This window comes from Xiphophorus hellerii, chromosome 24 (assembly GCF_003331165.1).
Source record: "Xiphophorus hellerii strain 12219 chromosome 24, Xiphophorus_hellerii-4.1, whole genome shotgun sequence".
NCBI classification, from domain to species: Eukaryota; Metazoa; Chordata; class Actinopteri; order Cyprinodontiformes; family Poeciliidae; genus Xiphophorus; species Xiphophorus hellerii.
Genome location: NC_045695.1, coordinates 8,665,651 through 8,684,827, shown reverse-complemented (window position 1 = coordinate 8,684,827; position 19,177 = coordinate 8,665,651). Strand labels below are relative to the sequence as shown.

General features: G+C 43.7%; 1 protein-coding gene across 2 annotated transcripts; it reads left to right on the top strand.

The window, feature by feature from the left end:
* The first annotated feature begins 1,651 nt into the window (after positions 1 to 1,651).
* adamts5 (ADAM metallopeptidase with thrombospondin type 1 motif, 5 (aggrecanase-2)) lies at positions 1,652 to 18,883 on the top strand. Of its 2 annotated transcripts, XM_032556582.1 has the most exons (9): positions 1,652 to 3,152; positions 10,754 to 10,886; positions 11,280 to 11,447; positions 12,328 to 12,611; positions 13,740 to 13,926; positions 14,003 to 14,178; positions 14,593 to 14,768; positions 14,879 to 15,299; positions 15,385 to 15,522. In XM_032556582.1, the coding sequence occupies exons 1-9, from the start codon at positions 2,082 to 2,084 to the stop codon at positions 15,397 to 15,399; spliced, it is 2,631 nt and encodes an 876-aa protein (XP_032412473.1). In that variant the 5' UTR covers positions 1,652 to 2,081; the 3' UTR covers positions 15,400 to 15,522. The 2 variants fall into 2 exon arrangements, with proteins under 2 accessions (XP_032412473.1, XP_032412471.1); XM_032556580.1 differs by having other exon boundaries at positions 1,653 to 3,152; positions 14,879 to 18,883.
* The last annotated feature ends 294 nt before the right edge of the window (positions 18,884 to 19,177 follow it).

The window sequence follows — 19,177 nt, the reverse complement described above, 5'->3', positions numbered from 1 at the left end:
ATGAACTTAAGTGCCTCCATCACTTGAGGCCCCTCCCATCTCCATATGAAGTTCTTAGGGGAAGGTTGTAAAAGAAAAAAAGAGACAGGACTGTGTTCTACAGAATGTGGATTAATGAGGAGAGCCAAGACTTTTCCACCACCCTCCCACTCCCTTCTCCATCCACACTGCCCACGCTGCCGATCAGTCATCCAGAATGCTTCGGATTAAGAGCTTAGAGGACAGCCAACACGGCCTCCCACCCCTTGACGTAGCAAATTTGAAACGTAAGATCACATATCAAATTCCACATCAAGTGATTGGTTGGGGGAGGATTGGGGGCTCATAATGACTGGTTACCTCTGTTGAGGTAACAGTCTGTAAGACGACCCTAATTATAAAAATGAGTGGGCTTTGCACACTTTCAATGTGTATGAAGTGTCTGTACTGCTCAAAAACCTTTGACGTTTTCTCTTGCATGTCAAAGGTGCAGTTTATTGAAACTGCACCTTTTTAAACCTTGGTATACCTTAGTAGGCGTACCTTTGTGTGTTCTTGTGCCTTGTGGATCAAGACCAAAAGAAAAGGTTCCTGAGGGAAGGTTTTTCTCTTTGGGTGGCTAAGCCTTAAGGCCTTAGCATGCCCCTCTGTCTTTTCTCTTGCTCATTAGGGTTCACTGAGAGTCTTAGAAGACCTTAGGTACAAACAGTGATATTTGAGTCCCACAGGCTTTGTGATTAAACATACTGGAAGGTATACGTTATGCCTCACAAATGGGGGAGGAGGTTCCTTGAATGAAGGAACCAGAGACGCTGCCAATCCAGCTTTTTAAAGAGTTGCTGAAGGTGCTTTGGATATCTGGATGTTCTTGGGATACGTTTCACTAGAAGAAAAAGCTGAGTCAGATCCAGAACCTGTTAGATAGACTATACATCCTTTCTGATCTGGAAACATCTTGGCATCCCCCAGAGTAAGCTACAGGGTATCACTGGGGAGGCATCTGGGTTTCCTTCATGGACCTCTGACCCCTGCCACTTGATCTCAGATAAGTGAAAGACAATAAATGGATAGAAGTTCTGTGCCATCCTCGTGGCGAACACTGAAAAATAAAAACTTTTTTGTGACTCAGCAGCTGAGCATGAAACTTTAAAAATGCGCCTTCCCTGCCAGCAGCCCTCTGGGAGGATGTTTGTGCATGACTTCAATGGTGACTTCAGTTCTGACGAACTTCTGTGCGACATCCCACAGGGGCAGCTGGGGAACTCCAATAAATAATCATGGCAGCTCCAGACGCAGACACACACCTGCAGAGTCATTTTCTCCCCCAACTATAGAGTCATGCAGCACGTAGTGTATGCAAACTAACAGCTTTAACCAAACCGCACAATGAAATGTCTGGCATGGAAATAGTGAACTCCATGACTTTCTTCTTTGGGAATGGTCATAAATTATCTATTTCCCTTGTCATTTGTTGAAACTCTCCAGCTAAACTAAGTTAGACTTCAATTATTAAAGGATTCAAAGTGGAAAAGTAGCATGCTGGTGTTTAATGGAGGGATTACAGAAGCTGATGCAGGTCCTGTTGGTGCTGATGTTTACATTCCAGCTGCAAGAGCAACAATGTGGGATTTAGTGCTTTTGCAAACACTAGCAACACTCCAAAGTAGCCATTGTTCAGGTTTCTCTCCTCCACCACTTGATTTTACTCTGATTTGAAGAGGAGAGGGAGACAGAGAGAACAGGAGGTGGGGGTGGAGGAGTGGTGATTGAGCGCAAAAGGGGGCAGGACTTTTCCTCTCCGAGTCCTATTAAGAGCAAACTTTGTGTTTTTGTTCTCCCAAGTTCAGCTTAGTCCTCTTCCAAGCTGCGCAGAGTTCCTCTCCACCGCTCTGTTTTCCTCTCCTTTTCCCACTTTTTCTTCAATGGTTTTGTTTTCTTGCCTGTTGGTCACTGCTGTGCGCCTTGTGCACGGGGGATCCGGACACGGAGAGAGGAGGATGCGCTTTACGCATGGACAACAGCAGCCACCTAAAGTTGTCCCTTTCAGCCACGGCGGGGATGTTTTAGCGGAGATCTAAATGTTTTTCGGGTTGGAGTGAACAATGCCGCGGCTCCTTGGCGCTCTGACCGGGGGCATGCTCTGGTTTCGGCTGCTGCTGCAGCTGCTGTGCGTCGTGGAGTTTGGAGCCGGGGTGTCTACCTTCCAGGGGTTCTATCTTCCACCTGCGACCGGCTCGCTGCACACACCTGCCCGGAGGACGGACGGGGTGGTGCGGACCATCGATCGGATTTACAACGGTGGAGGGAAGGTGGGCTACCTGGTGTACCTGGATGGGAGGCGCTTTCAGCTGGACATGGAGCGGGATGAGTCGGTGCTGTCGCATCACTTCAGCCCTCAGTATGCGCTCGCGATGATGGGACAGAGTCCCGCGCCTCTGCAGCGGGAGTGCGCGTACCGCGGGACGGTGAACTCCAACCCGGAGTCTCTCGCCGTCCTCAGCCTCTGCGGCGGAGGTCTGGAGGGTTTCTTCGCCGTCAACCACTCGCGCTACACCATCACTCCCATCATCCGGGCGAAGGGACACGAGCACGACACGCGCGCACTGCACGACCGGGATGCGGAAAGCGCGCTCCACGTGTTCACGCGCGAGAGCTTCAGCTTCGAGGCTCTGAGCGAGGGGCGCGAGAGCTGCGGCACGCGCGACGGGAAGAGAGGGCGCAGGGATGCGGCGGAAAGACGGCGGCACCGAGGTCGCGGGAAGGGGAGACGGGACGGTGAAGAGGGGCACGGCGCGCGAGGGAGGAGATGGTGGAGCCGCCTCGTCAAAGAGCCAGGCGCGCGGCGCAAGAGGTCGGTGTCCCGCGCCAGGCACGTGGAGCTGCTCCTGGTGGCGGACGATTCCATGACCAAGAAGTACGGCAGGGACTTGAACCACTACTTGCTCACACTGGCATCCATCGCGTCCAAGTTGTACGGACACGCCAGCATCGAGAACCCCATCCGGCTGTCCGTGGTGAAGGTCATCACGGTCTTGGAGAACGAGAAGGGGCTGGAGGTGACCAAGAACGCGGCGGCGACGCTCAAGAGCTTCTGCAAATGGCAGAACCAGCAGAACCCGCTAGACGACGACCACCAGCATCACCACGACGCAGCCATCCTCTTCACCAGGCAGGTAAACAAACTCCGCCCGCCCCGCGCCTTTTACGCACGACCACCTGTTTGTTCCACTTTGGGAGGAGAAGCTTTGCGCCATCGTGTGATGACAATTGCGTGAAACGGCGTCACCGTTGCATCTGAATGTCAATAATTGAATAAAGGAACCCACCAGGTCAAAATGTGGAGGTCCAACAGTTTCACAATGTCATAAAAAAATAACACATAAATTGAATTGGAAACAAATACATAATTAAATGCGGAAACAGAAAGCCAGTAAATGTTTCGCGGTCGTGTGCAGCAACATATAAAATATGTGTCAGCTTAAACTTAGCCTTCCGCAGGTAGCAGGCTTCTTACACTCACTGTAGTTATCATTGTAAACAGTAGATGTCACTGGAGAGGAAAATGGATTAATTTTGTCATTTACTCTCCTAATTTTCAAGCTGCTGATGGTAAGTTACAAAAATTGTGATGTTTGTGACCATTTCTCCACAGAGAGAAGAAACTTTGGGTGAAACAGAATGAAATGAAGTGACATCGTTTGTTGTTATTTTGACAGTTTGCCTGATGTCAGTGGGACTGATTTATTATATGTCACCCTAGTGACATATAATAAATAACATTGGCAAGTACATGTACATGTATGGAAACACAAACATGCCACAATTTCATTCAAATTACTAAATGAGTTAGGGGCCACAACTGCCCACAAGTGGCTGAAATCCACAAATATTGGCTAACATAGCTAACACTCTTCCTTGTTTCTGCTCTTGGGGACAGCCAATCAAAATGAGTGTTGCAAATGGATTGTGTCTAAGTATTTCAGGTTCTCACGCTGCATTTTCAACAAATATCTATCGAAAAAGTCTTCATTTTCTGTGAATAAGTTTCTCATATAAAAAACTGCCAATAGGTGAATTCCTGAATACTGAACTGCAAAATAGGTAGTGGTCCATTGTAATTGGTCAGAAGTTGGGTTAACCAATCAGATATTAGGGTCTATTTCATGAGTCATCATAGTAGCTAAATATATTTCAATGTGCACTGCAGCACGGAAACATTTAAAAAATAAACATGAAATGATCCTGTATGATTTTAAGATATAATGGAATAAAACTATGCCTGAAGAATTTCAAATGTAGGCATTGAATTGAGTATGTAAAGCATTACTAGCACATTTAAGCAACTATGTCCAACTTTGTTTAAATTATGATGTATATGAATCATTTTTCAATGATTTGTGATACTTCTTGCCCTTGTATACTTTCCCTCCACACATCTCCTTTTTGCTGAATTGTGCATATGCAATGCTAAAAACGTATAAAAAAAAAACACTATTTCCTACGCCTGGTGTTTTTCTAGGCGAGCTCCTCTGTCTCCATCCTCCCCCTCCCTGTCCCTTGACAGCCTCAGAGTATGCGTAATCTAAGGCGCACTCACACCACTGCCGTACATTCTTCCCTGGATAGATTCTTCCAATCAGCTGCTGGTTGCATTACAGAAATACTTCCAACACTTCCGCTGAAGTGTTGGAAGTGATTGTGTTTGCTCGTCGTTGTATAGTCTCTTACTCACCCACCCCATTCCTCCCAATTCTGTCTCTCATCAGTCCAGCTTGGACATATTTTCCCCTCTGCTTTTTGCAGTGTCTGTCAGCTGAGTCCAGGAGTTACAGACTGGAAGGGCTGTCAGAAAAACAAACACATCCTCCCTCCTTGAGGCTGTACAGTTACGGAGACCACACTCGCATAACCCTTCTTTCACCATCCTTTTCTCTACCCTCCTTCATTACCCTCCTCCATTCAACCCTCGTTTAACTGCCAGGTCCAAAAGCTGCAGGGCAGCAGCAAACCTGCAGGCATTCTTCATCTCTCTGGGTGTGGCTTCATGGTGGTTAACTCTGGTTTACTTGTCAGAATGCTCGCCTTGGACTGTGGTGTGTCCAAGCCATGCAAAGTCTTGTCATAGAGCAAAAAAACTGGTGTTGCCTTGACTCTCCTGAACTCGTGTCTCGCTGTCACAGCTGTGCTTTGGCAAGGCAGCTAATAGTGCATTCCAGAGGTCAGCCGGCTGGCATGCATGGCACAGTTTCAGCATGCCAAGCACCTCGTGGCTCCTCAGTAAGCCTATTGCCACTACACCTGCGTGAGGGTTAACAAGAGAGCCAAAGTAGAGAGAGGTGTAATCGTCGGATGTTTGGTTTTGGCAGTCCACAAAAACGGTGATCCAGACACCAGTAATCAAAGTGGACAGGAAACTCTCATAAAATATCACAGGAAAGGCAGTGAACTGTACTTTTTCTCCTTCATGCTAATGCAACCTTGATCTTATGGAAATACTCATGACTAAATTTACCTACGAATTGAAATAAACTCAAACTGTTTCCTTGAACGAGACCATGAGTTTCTTGTACGCCAATGGTTTCAACAGCCACCAGATCTCCATCCAACAGAGAGACTTTTTGATTCGGTGGAATGGGAGTTTATAGGCAATCGAGAAACCTGCAGAGTAGCTTGATGCCATCATGTCAATTTTGGGGGAAAAAACTCCTAAGGGATATTTCTGATATCTTTTTGAAGGAATTCAGGCAATTCCTTCAGTAGAAAAGCAGATCTCTGCCCAGTATTAGCAATAAATAGTTAGTTTGTTTATTTCTGTTGAAGACCTGCAGGGGAAAAAAACAGCTTTTAAATCCTGTCATTTTGTAAAAGAAACTCTTAATGCTCCGCCTTTGAGGCAAACTCACGTTAACCTTTAAACTCTTTGGCTATTAAAGGCTATTATCTGGATCAGTTCTGGTTACTTTGTCAACAAATTCAACAAGTAGAAAGGCATGCCATGCAGCTCCTGAGGAATAAGTGAAAGCGGTATTTTAAAGCTGCATTCCTCTGCAATTCACTTGTCTGCAGTGATTTGTTTCCACCTATATTTCTGTATTGTCATTAAACTGTGACGGAAAGTTGTAAAACATGTCCGTGTTAGCCGCATTCCTAACACGGAGCCACACTTGCACAAGTTTCCACACCACAATTCACTTTTTTTCAGGAGAGCAGAAGAGATCAGAAAACGTTAGGAGTCGCAGAAAACCGTTTACACCCATTAGTGTTTCCACTGACAGAGTGCCAGCCGAAAAAAACAAAACATAATTTGCTTCCTGTTTTCCAGCATTTGAGTTGGAAAATAGGGCACGTTTGGTGTATTTAAAAATAGAAATGTGTGTTAAGGATTTTCAGGGGAAAATAACCTGAACGGAAATGGGGAAACACTTTAGATTGTCGAAGGTATGAAATAAGCTTAAGTAGTGTAAAGTAAGTTCTTTTATACGAAAATTTGGAGCAGCTCTAAAAGAGGCTCTAATTTTCTGCTCTGAAGTGGATCCTATCTTGACTGCGGAGTCAGACCAGGCCTTTGTTCCCACATTGGCAGGCCATAAGTGGAATAAGGTTGGAGGGAACACGCCTCTTTGTGGTTGCGTCTAATTACTCCAAGACCCAGTGCTCCCAGAGAGCTGACCCGTACGACAGTGTCACCCAGTTCCACACATGCCAGCACCGAAACAAGACAACGGGTACATTGAGGACACTGGAGACATGCTAGAGAGTGTTTCTGTGTAAGTGGGAACATTAAATGTTACGCATGGTTGGACTGCTTTGAGCTTGGGGTGGCAGACAAAGCTCCACATTTGTCTTGTTACTGCTACAAATCCTGAAGTGTTTGTATGGATTTTGAGGATTTACTTGTTTTCTGTGAGCCACAGATTGGTATTTTGGCCATTCCTCATTGCAAAATAGCTCAGGCTTGATCAGATTGGACAGAGAGGATCTGGGAACATGAATTTTCTGGTTTTGCCAAAAATGCTTCGTAAGACTACGTAGGTCACCTATTCTGGCTGTTTTGGTGTCATCCTGCTGGAAGACGAACCTACAACTCTCTTTATACTGTACAGTTCAAACACAATATCAAGAAAAACTGATCAATCATTTAAGCCACAGCAACTTTAGCTTTTGTGTGATTTAAAGAGATTAAACTATGTTGATAAAGATACCATCAGTACCAGTCCAATGTCTTCTCCTTCCACTCTGCTGTCATTTCCAGTCTCCTCCCTGAGTGTCTGTACATTACAGTGTACATTTCCCAGCCTTCTGCCCCCGTCGCAGTCAGTCCCTCTGTTTGTTTTAAATGCCCTTGAGATTTCACACATGCTTTACTTCGTCTGGCACATGTCGACGTCCTGCAGACGGCTCCTGGACCCTATACCCACATCCTGGACTCTTTGGCTGTCGACAATATGCAACTGGCCAGGGATCTTGATTTGTCCTGGAACAACAAATAGTCCTCAAACTGAAATGCATAAGTGAGATGTACCCCACTCCTGCTCACAATCAAGGTTGAAAATTTCCTTTGAGCACCAACTTTTGACAAGTTCATGTGTTCATGCAAAGAAAGAAAAACAAATACCTTCAGCAACATGGACTCTGACTTCTACCATTCACGTGATTCAGGTTATTGAAGAATCATGATTCCTGATTCTATACGTTGATTGAAATTACTTCACTTTACCGTGGCTAACTTAAACCCCTCCAAAAAGAGGCGCCAACAACTTATCATCTTTGTCTGATACGTGCTTTGAGAATTTAAATGTGACAAAAACCATATCAGGAAAAATTGTGTAAGTATTCTACACAAGTCAATGTTTCCATGTGTGTAACTTTACATGCTAAAGCTAGCATCACCATATCATAAATACCATATCATTGTTTTAAACTGTTACATTAGCATGCTTGGTGGCAGTATGAACTGAGATAGAACCACCAAGTATATCAATCCTTCTGTTTTGGCTTAAAAAATCATTTAGGCCAGGTTTTGTTTTCGTTAATAAGCAGCTTTAGCTTTTAAAACTGCTGTCACATAAATTGAAACAGAATTTGATTAATTTGATGTAAATTTGGACCAAATAAGATGATACACCTGAATGTGAAAAATGAACTGAATCACCTTTTAGGCTGTATCTTCATAGGGTTTGCTGGAATCATTTGGCAGTGGATATTAGAGTGAGCTAAACCCTCTCTGAGAGGAGGCGTGTGTGGGCGTGTGTGTGTGTGTGTGTCTGGCTCAGTTTGCCTAACACCAGCGCTGGCTTAGATTTCAAGTGGTCTCATACCTCACACACACAAGCACAGCTGGGATCGAGGCCCTGACCTTTGTAAGCCAGCGTCCCACCTGTTCCCATGTTGTTTCTGCCAATATTACTGTAACCCCTCGTTCTCTCTGTTCTTTGCTTTAATTTCCGGCACCACTCCGTCTTTTCCCCTCCATCCCCGGCGTCTGATACCTGAACTTATTTTTGTTTCTCTCGTGCCCTCCCTCTTTTTTTCTTCTTCTTCAGAGCCCTCAGGATAAAAAAGCAAGTCTCTGCCAAGTCTTGGCAGAGGAGGGAATTAGACAAGCTGACATGTGGTTTGAGGTTAATTCAGGTATTATTCACGTGTCGCTATTTAGCAGGAGATCCCCAATTTTTTTGCCCGCACGTTTCCTTTTACACTGTTTCACCAGCATAGATCCAGGTGTGCCTGAAACCGATCCAGAGAGGGGATGGATGAATGAATAAAAAGAAATCGGGAGGAAGGCGTTTGACAAACGGGAAAAGAGAAGCAGTGAATCTTTTCTCGACATCCACCGACTTTCTGATTTTAAGTGCAGCAGCTCTTCATGCCTGTCTGCGCACAGACAAGTCTGGAGAAACTTCTGCTCCGTTCGGCTCTCGGCAGCCGTCCATGCAGTCAGAATCAGCCTTTGTTTGCTCCTCATGTATCCAGCAGTCAGCCGGCAGAAGCTTCCTGTTCACATTGAGTGTGTATGGGTTGTGAGCATCCGCGATTTTGCATTCTCTGTATTATTTGTAAGAATGCGCCCATCCACTTAAATGTAGTTATCATAAGTGGTGCATTTGAGTGTGTGTGTGTTTCTGTGTCCCACCCAGTCAGTCATGTGTGAGAGTGCAAAACACAAGGGAGTTTGTTCCAAATGGATCGGACCGGAACGGGTAAACACCCTCCCCACAGAGCCTCACACACACGACCCAGCAGGCCTGTCAGCACCGCTTAACATGACGATTCATCTTCTCCCCGGGACGTGTGTGTGCGTTTATGTTCTAATGTTCACCCATACAGACTTTTGTCTTCATGCATCCATGCACGACCCTAGTCTAAATGTACACTTCGAACTGTTGTGTGCGCGTGTGTGTGAGCGTGCACGCACCCCCTCGATTAGTAAATTGATCTCTGCTCTCAGCGAGGCCAGGCCGTCCAGTCTGAGGCCTCGTCTGCATGGACATGTGTGGGAATCAAAGCAGGAATCGATTCTCGCTTCAAGGCACATGGAGGGAAACTGGCATCGAAGTCGCCTCTACAACATCGGTACTTAGTGAAGCTGGTTATTGAGGGAGTGACAGAAAGTTGACCCGTTGGAGGGGAAGCACACTTTAAAGGACGGGATTTATGGAAACTCATAAAACAGGCTTGAAGTTTACAATAGCTACGTTCTTTTTCTTTGCCAAAAGCACAAGATTTCTACAAAGAAGAAGCCAAGAACAGAAGTTTAAACCTTCCTAATAGTGACCTTACTTTTTATAAGGGATCAGTGTTTTGCACAGTGGCCACAAAGCACAAGCGTAGTGATGGAAAAGTCACTTAAAGTGAATATTTCTATGGTAATATAGTTATTAAACGGGAGTGAGGTCAGGGGGCAGTAGAGACCTAACAAAGCGGCACCCTGCACTGAGATTTAAAAGCAGTGTGATGTAAGCAGAATCTGCGTTATGATTTACCACAGTGTTTGATGATTACCTTTGTCGAAACTTCAGTTCGAAAAAGCATTCAGATCGGCACACACTCTGATGTGCACAGGCATGCATCAGCACAGTACCTCACAACAACTGTGTAAATCAGCAGGTAAATGGACTCAATTTTCACATTTGAATTTCCCCAGTGTGAGATTAATAAGCACATTACAATAGTGCCACATTCAGCCAATCACACGCCAACACTCACCCCTTCATAAACCAGTACTCAGTAGTCGACTTGGCCTTGTGACATTCAGATATCAAGATGACTCATCGTACCGAGTCGTTTGTGCAGGTCTCACTTTTCCACACATAAAGAACACTTAGAGGAATTGTTGTTTTAACACAATGAGTGGATATTTTGTACTGACAGTTGTCATAAACGGCAAAAATCCCTGCAACAGAAGCATTTTCTGACCTTATAAACCTTATGCTCACAAACAACGCCTGGAGTTTCTTGTTGTGAGCTCTTGCCTTTCACTCATGCTATCTGTTATATCCACAGCAGGAAAATGCCCACTCCATTCTTTACCTATGTCACTGCTAACTGACACACACTCATTTAACATATTCTCATTAAATAATGTCCCTTTTTCTTGTCATCATTATCCATCCGCTCACTTCCTGTTTTTAGTATACCAACGCCTTTCTCTCATCCAAAAGTTTCCGAAAAGTCTAATTGTGATTACATTGTTTCACAAATAGCAATTCCAGGTGTTATGCTGCTTTTTCCCATTTAAGCACTGATTTAGATGTGCATCGCTTCCTTTGTCCAGGACCTGTGCGGCCACCACTCTTGCGACACCCTGGGCATGGCGGACGTCGGCACAATCTGCTCTCCGGAGAGAAGCTGCGCCGTCATCGAGGACGACGGCCTTCACGCCGCATTCACCGTCGCTCACGAGATAGGTAAGCACAAAACACGAAGGACGACCGGGGTCACGCCGGGGCACGCGAATGCATCTGTCAGCGCTTCCTTCTGGCGGCTTGAAATTCTTTCTGCGCGGTGCACTGGCATATTCAAGACACGACCTGACATTCCTCACATTACTGGAATGAAGTGGCACACGGTTTGATGTGGAACAAAAACATCTCACCGCGACGCTCCCAACCCGTATCGGAATGTGGGGTTTATTGATATTATTATTATTACCACGAACACTTTTAGGAGTGTTATTTTTATTTGGTCAGATCAGAGATATTCTTGGCCAACTTCCAGGATCCTGTCATCTGCAGTAGGATTTTTATTTGAAGTTGCACATCATGTAGCTCACTCTGTGTCGCTTCTATCTGGGGATTCAGGTCACCTGCTGGGATTGTCCCACGATGATTCGAAGTTCTGCGAGGAGCGCTTTGGGGTCAACAGTCACAAGCAGCTCATGTCGTCCATTCTCACCTCCATCGACGCCTCTAAGCCCTGGAGCCGCTGCACCTCGTCCACCATCACCGACTTCTTCGACGACGGGAATGGTGAGTCGGGAGGAAAACGCAGGAGGATAACAACACACCACAATCCGCGATCATTTCAGTTCTGATCAAAATCTCTCAGAGCTGCAATGTCAGTCGGCCGACATTACTTACATTTCTATAAACCTTCTCTGTGAGTGAAGCTGCAGTGCAGCCAGAGATGAAAAGTGATTCATGCTTTGCATTCCAGTTTCATCCAGCAGTTTCATTCATGACAGCCATAAAGTATTGCTGCTGACACTTTGCACTGCAGTTCCAGGGCTTTTGGCATAATTCAAGCGCCGACACTATAATTTCAGGCTTGGCAGTATCTGTTGCAGCAGCTGCAGGGCTTTTATTGAGTTTAAAGTATCACAGGCCAAGTTTATTAGGATTATGCAGGCAGAGATCTGTAAATTACCATAATGCAGAGCAAAAACACAAAATCACACTAAGTATTTTTTTTTTGGTCTACTTTAAATATCTCAGCACACTTCTAAATGACTAAAAAGTCATTTTTCAGCAAGATATAGGAGCGTGTTTTAAGTCGATAATTCATTAATGTTGATGAAAAAGTGTAATACTATTTTCCAGTTATGACTGAAATACAGCAACTACTTTTTAATTAATTTTAAGGAATTATTTACTTAAAACAAGCTTCTATATCTGTATAGTTGTATAGTTAGTTTTGTCTTATTAAAATGTGCTAAGATATCTGAACAGAAAAGTTGACCAAAAATCCTTGAAATGTTCTGTTTTTGAAGAGTTTAAAGCTTCGGTTTGCTGATTATTTTATGCGGGATTTTAAAGCTTTCCTACACAATGCCTGAGTAGACTGAAATATATCACTAACCGTCCAGGATCTTCATTTATTCCTAATTTTTTTTTTTTTACGCTTCAACAGCCGAGTGTCTCCTGGACTCCCCTCGTCAGCCCCTCCTCGGCCCGGAGGAGCTCCCAGGCCAGAGCTACGACGCCGTCCGACAGTGCCGCCTGGCCTTCGGCCTCGAGTACACGGTCTGCCCGGGCATGGACGTGTGCTCCCGCCTGTGGTGCGCCGTGATCCGCCAGGGACAGATGGTGTGTCTGACCAAGAAGCTTCCGGCGGTGGAGGGCACGCCGTGCGGGAAGGGGCGCATCTGCCTGCAGGGAAAGTGTGTGGACAAAACTCGAAAGAAGCACTATTCGGTGAGGGGAAACGAAACAGAAACGCGGTCAAAAATAGGTTTCTTTTAATAGCTCACCTTTCCACAGTTGTTAGTAGGAGTCAAATTGCTGCTGGAATAGCAATAAACACAGATAAACACACAGTACTCAGAGGCTCTCCTAGGGAAAGAGATTCTTTGTCTGGCTTCACTGTGTGGTCTGCCTTATTTATGCGACTTCAACTCTGGCCTTATTCATAAACATCAAAATAAAATTTAACTGTAGGGACACCAAATCTGTTCCTGGCAGGCTATCAGGAGGGAGAGAAAACAATTGTGGAAGTCAGAAGGGATTAAGATGTTTAGAAAAGGGATGAAAGGAACGATTCTTTTATGTTTTTCTGTCACGAGCGTAATTTGATCCTTGGCAGACGGCTGCATGCGTGGATGCAGCCCAAGTGGTGACTGGCTTCTTTTTGGTCGCCTTCTACCAGCATAAACCTCCCAATGCTCCCAGTGTTCTAGACCTCAGATTCTTTAATCTAGCTATATTTCCTTCTGTGTGCGCCTTTGTAATGGAAATAAGTGACTTAACTGCAGCAAAAAGTATAAAAGTGTTGACTCAGGATGAATGGATGCAAACGTATGTCACAATTTTCTGATTTTTACTTGTAAAAACAGGAAAAACCTATCGTGTTCCTTCAACTTTGTAATTATATTTGACTTTTTTTGCTGGTCTATAAGATAAAATCCCATTGAAAATACATTGAATTTCTGATTATAAGGAGACAAAATGTCTAAAAGTTAAAGGGATAGTCAATTTTTTTGCAAGGCGATGCAAAAAATATGGAAAAGCTTATTTAGAAAAGAGCTGATGATGTGCTAAATATTACTCATCCGCTCCTCACTAATGACTCATAAACAAGTGGAAATATGTGGAGAATTTGATTCTGGCAATCCTCTGACGGACCATGTGTCTGTCACCAGGCGTTGGTTATCATCACATAATGGCAGACTTCTTCTTAGACACAGTGAAGGATGCATTTCTACTTATCACAGATCTCTCGCCAGCTTTCCCTTGGCTGACAGCATCCAATATCTCTTAGAAGCACTAAATGTTTTCCTTCATCTGCTTCATTTTTTCTTCTCCTCCCCTCGTTTGGCTTCCCAGACGTCCAACCACGGCAGCTGGAGTTCTTGGGGCCCATGGGGTGCATGCTCTAGGACCTGTGGGGGCGGAGTGCAGTTTGCCCAGCGCCTGTGCAATAACCCGGCGCCACGAAACAACGGGCGCTACTGCATCGGAAAGAGAGCCATCTATCGGACCTGTAACGTCTTCCCGCCGTGCCCGCCCTCAAGTGAGCAAAACAGCACAGGAAAGACTGAGAAACTGGAAGAGGTCAGGTGGTTAACACAAGCGTTTTGTTTCTGCAGGTAAGAGTTTCCGTCAAGAACAGTGTGAAGTCCGCAACGGCCCCCAGACGGACCCCAAAGGGGTGAAGACCTTTGTCGAGTGGGTGCCGAAGTATGCAGGGATTCTCCCTAAGGATGTGTGCAAGCTGACATGCAGAGCAAAAGGGACAGGCTACTATGTGGTGTTCTCTCAACGGGTAATATAAGCTACACAGAAAATACATCGATTAATCGTGATCAGTTAAAATAACCATCACCTAATTAAGTCTTTTCAACTTTATGTTGATCTAAAAAATATTTTTTTAGCTGCAGAAGCATCTTTACAACAAACGATCAACCGTTCACTTAAGGAATGCCGTCATTGGATTTTAGGCGACGAAATGTTTTATTTTCTCATTCAAAAAAGGAACTGAAGCATTTGTTTATTTTCATATCACACTTTTAATATTACATAAATAAGGCAGAAATGCCAAGTTTTTTCATTTGATTAATAAATTAATGGTCCAAATAATCAATAGAATAATCAATTAATCATTTAGTTGCAGTTCTATGCCCAGATGTTGCATAAAGAAAGGGAAGATGGTGTTGATGTCTTGGCTTTCTGCATTCAGGTAGCAGATGGGACCGAGTGTCGTCCTCACAGCAGTTCGGTGTGCGTGAAAGGGAAATGTATTCGCACGGGCTGCGACGGCATCATCGGCTCCAAGCTCCAGTTTGACAAATGTGGTATATGTGGAGGCGACAGCCTGGGATGCATACGGGTCGTTGGGAACTTCACCAAGAAGAGGTGAGACTTGGAGAGACAATCCTGGCGATTTGGATTCGTTATTAACTTGTTCGGTCTCTTCAGTTACAGCCAGTCACGTTATCTCCTCTGACTTTTCTCCTGACAAACAGCAAAGGCTACACTGATATCGTGAAGATCCCCGCAGGGTCCACGCACATCAAGGTCCGTCAGCACATGGCCAAGGACCAAACCCGTTTCACCGCCTACCTCGCCCTCCGCCGACCCGGCAGCGAGTACCTCCTAAATGGCAAGTTCATGATCTCCACCTCAGAGACCATCATCCCGCTCAACGGTTCTTTACTCAACTACAGCGGGTGGACTCATCACGACGAGTGGCTCCACAGCATGGGCCCCGGGGCTCTCAAAGAAGCTATGGTGGTCCAGATTCTAGCCACAGATTCGAAAAAGCCCCTCGATGTCCGTTATAGTTACTACATGCCGAGGTGGACAGCCCCGCAGCAGCATCTGAACTCCAAGTTGACCCCTTTGCAGAGCACCACCACAACGTCTACCACAACGCGGTCCGCCACGGTTAGCACCACTACCGTCTCCTCTACGCCTGCTGCTTTACTGCTAAGGCCAACTACAGCTTCTGTTTCTTCAACCCCTCTTCCAGGTCCCAAGTGGGTAACGGGACCTTGGATGACTTGCTCCAGGACTTGTGATACCGGCTGGCAGAGCCGGACGGTGCAGTGCAAGGACCAGGATGGCAAGCTGTCCAAGGGCTGCGTTCTGAGCGCCCGGCCCTCCGCCTTCAAACACTGTTTGGTGAAGAAATGCTGAAGCAGTCGGAAAGGACGGATATAGAGAGACGTTTTAGTCTATAGATCTAAAAAGATCTGAAATGTTGGATGTAGGGACATTGATTGAGCGAATTTAAGATCTGGAGTCTTAAAGGGGATTGTGAATGTTGATGGAGAAAAGGCCGGGATCAGACACTAGAAGACTGGAAAAATGTACAAATGGACTATATTTGACGTAGGAATGACCTGGAATCCTTCTAGCTATGCAGAACATGAGCTAAACATGAGGTTTCAACCCGGCGTAGCCCTGGCGTAGCTAAGGACTCGAGTTGCATGTAGTTTCCACATGGACAATAATTGGTTGTCTTTACTTTACCCTCCAAACCCTGGAGGTTTAGTGAGTCTTGTCCTCTTATGGCATGAGTGTCTTTTTATGCTTCCAAGTGCTGTTGTCAGTCAGCTCGCACTGCTTTGTCTCTTGTCCTGAGTTTGTCCGAGACAATAGCCCCATCAGTGGGAAGCACTCGACATTCCTTTCCTCTCAGCTCGGATTCCGAATTACTGAACATTTCTTAATTTATAATCTACTGGAAGAATGATTGAAAACCCTCTCACTGGATTATCATCCATATTTGTGGCTAGCTGTGGCTAAGCAACAACTACGCCACTAATTATAAATTACTTGCTATTAATGGGGGTTTCCTATCTTCTGATTGATCGCCTAAATACAGTTCTGGCAGTCATACTTTAAAACTCCAACATCTGCAAATGCGTCTTAGCTGGGTATAGCTGGCCAATCAGAGGCAGATCACCACCATCCTGGTGTTTGCTTACACACATTAAGGTGGCAGTTCAAAAGTGGTTAGAGTACCCCACTTCACACGTACTCACCAACTTAGCTCTAACTACCTCCATTAACAGCAGTAAGCCAATTTCAGCTTCACTCATTTACTTTTCTTGTTACATTCAGTCTGGGTGGAAAGTGTTTTTGGACGCCATCAGGTACATCTCCTAAATGTTTCCCCCTCCTCTATGAAAGTGGGTTGAGGGTTCAGAAGTAAAGACAGACGTATCGGTCCTACCAACTTTGATAATCATCACTGAAAAACGACACGGTGCGCGTCCTGAGCTAGCACGTTCGCTAATGTCGTACCTTGACTGTTTTAAACGGCCTTCGATCATTTCCTGAGCTTTCTTTCATGGAAACTGGATTTTGTTGTTATATTTTTGTGTGTTTATCAGGTTAACGGAAAACTCTGATATGACAATGTGTGCCCGGGAAACTTGCAAAGACAAGGAAGAGAGATGATAATGTAGCCTTTTAGCAGGGTCTATATTTTTTTTACAACTATACTAGCTTCATCAGCGCAGATACTCTCTGCTATTTCATACTTTTCATTTTGTCATCTTTACATGCCAACTTGTTTTTGATAAAAAAAATAGCTACTCCCTCAGGATAGTTTGTGGCCACAACTTAGGGATGTTTTGTTCCCCGCTTTGACAACCGGTGATTTATGGTCATTTTCCAAAGACTATAGGATGCTGTATCTAACTTAAGAGTATTTCTATTTTTATTTAATCTGTTATAAACACAATAAATGAAAAAATCATTAAATCCCCAGAAAACAACATACAATAACAATAAATTATATTTTGGAGATTTTTAGTGATTATCTTTATATGAAAACAACTAAAAGAATTAAAGCAAAATGGGACGGTTAAGGAAAAGGTTTATTTTACATTTAAGAGAAAATATTTCAGAAAACACACTTATTAACAAATCATTTTTACAAAGTTAAAGAATATATTATGTAATGAAAAAAACATCAAATTGATTGTAAACTCAACTTTTTGTCTGACATTATACAACTGTGGAATTTGAAAACTTTTTTATTTTCCTTCATGCTTTTTTTTTTGCTTTGGTTTAGTTTTCCAAAACTGTCATATTGTCTTCTGTTTACTTTCTCCCATTTCACTTTTTAATGCTACACTAAGCTAACAGGGTGTGACCTCGGGACACAACAGTATTTGACTATAGTATCACTCGTCTCAGCTACTTCTGAAAAAAATAATAATAATAATAAAATTTAAAAAGTGTATTTTTGAACTGTTGCTTTAAGAAAATAAAATATATTGATAGTAGGACAATATGCTCTATATCAAAGAAGAGGAATATCCTCTTCTGTAGTTTAGGTGAACCAACTCCTGACAATCCTCAACATATCTGTGTGACATTATTACCTTTATTCTGGTAATTCAGGACAAGATGCATCCGCTTGTTTTCAAGACAATATATAGCACCAGGAAAACGTATTTTTCTCCATGCAGATGTCTTCGGGTTCTGTTCTATTGTCTCACAAATCTGAATGTCAACCAAAACGTCATTTTTGTATAAAGTTCTGGTATAATGTGCTGTTTTTCCTTTAGATTTTTTAAATCTACTTCATGTTGTCTCAGTTCTACAGATTCTGCACTCCTCAGGTCTGGGTTATGGTTGGTTAGACTGAACTGATCTACTGAATCATTGTGTTAACAGCACCTGTCGGGCAACAAGACGAAGACATAAAGATCTTCAAAGACTCTGCATACAAAACCCCTTTTGAGTTTACTTGGATTATCTTTGTCTAACATTAAGATTTGTTTCTTTCAGCAAATATAGAAGAAACCTGCAAGGTGACGAAAACGTTTTCAAAGCACTGTACTATTATGAAACCTTTCATTTGTGTAATTAAAAAAAAAAAAAAAACAGAACAATATTCCTGACAACATTACCTCAGCTCTCATGTTGAACAAGGCAGATTAAAGTAACCTGAATATATTCTGGACTTATACACCTTCCTGTCATTGTGCTACATCCATTGAGCAACCATGCAACCAACAGGAGTGAAATATTTCAAACGACCCAGGGTCAGCTTGCAACCGAAAGGCCTCACACTTTGCAGATTGACAAAGTACATGTTTGTACCATAAATAGATTGTTTGCATACATTTAAGTATTAAAGCATATAGATATATTTAGCAGAAATGTACACACACATGCAGTAAAAAAAAAAAAAAGAAATCTGACAGTTACATAATTGTTAGTATTTTTGACTGACAACACAACACTACTCCTCCAGTCGGGGGAGGGAGGACGCCTGTTGCAGACCGCCAGAAACACAGCACTGAACTTGTAATTTATTGTTTGTACAACTGCTCTGTGTGAATAAAGAAACAATGAGATGAGTTTTATTTATTATAGTAATTTTGTATCAAATTACTATTTAACTTTAGGAATATGACTGTGCTGAAACAATCCTATGTAAGAATATAGTGTTTTCTTTTCTAGCCATCCACATGAATATATGTATATAAAATCTATATATTTAAACACCTTTTGTGTCCGTGTCATTTAACACTGGTTTACAAGCTAATGTGGTTTTTATGAGCTGCTGCCATTTCTCATCTTCTGAAGTGTTCCCATAAAGGTGGAAATTTTCAAAAAATCTGCAATTTAACTTAAATGTTGTAACTCGTACTATTCAAGGTTCCTCAAAGAGTTGTAGACGTAAAGGATCTCCTGTAGCAGTCTGTATTACATTAACTCTGAAAAGCCTCTGACTGAAGGCAGTGTCAAAATCAGTGCAATGGAGGAATTCTTCCTGTCCTTTGAGCAATCTCAACCAC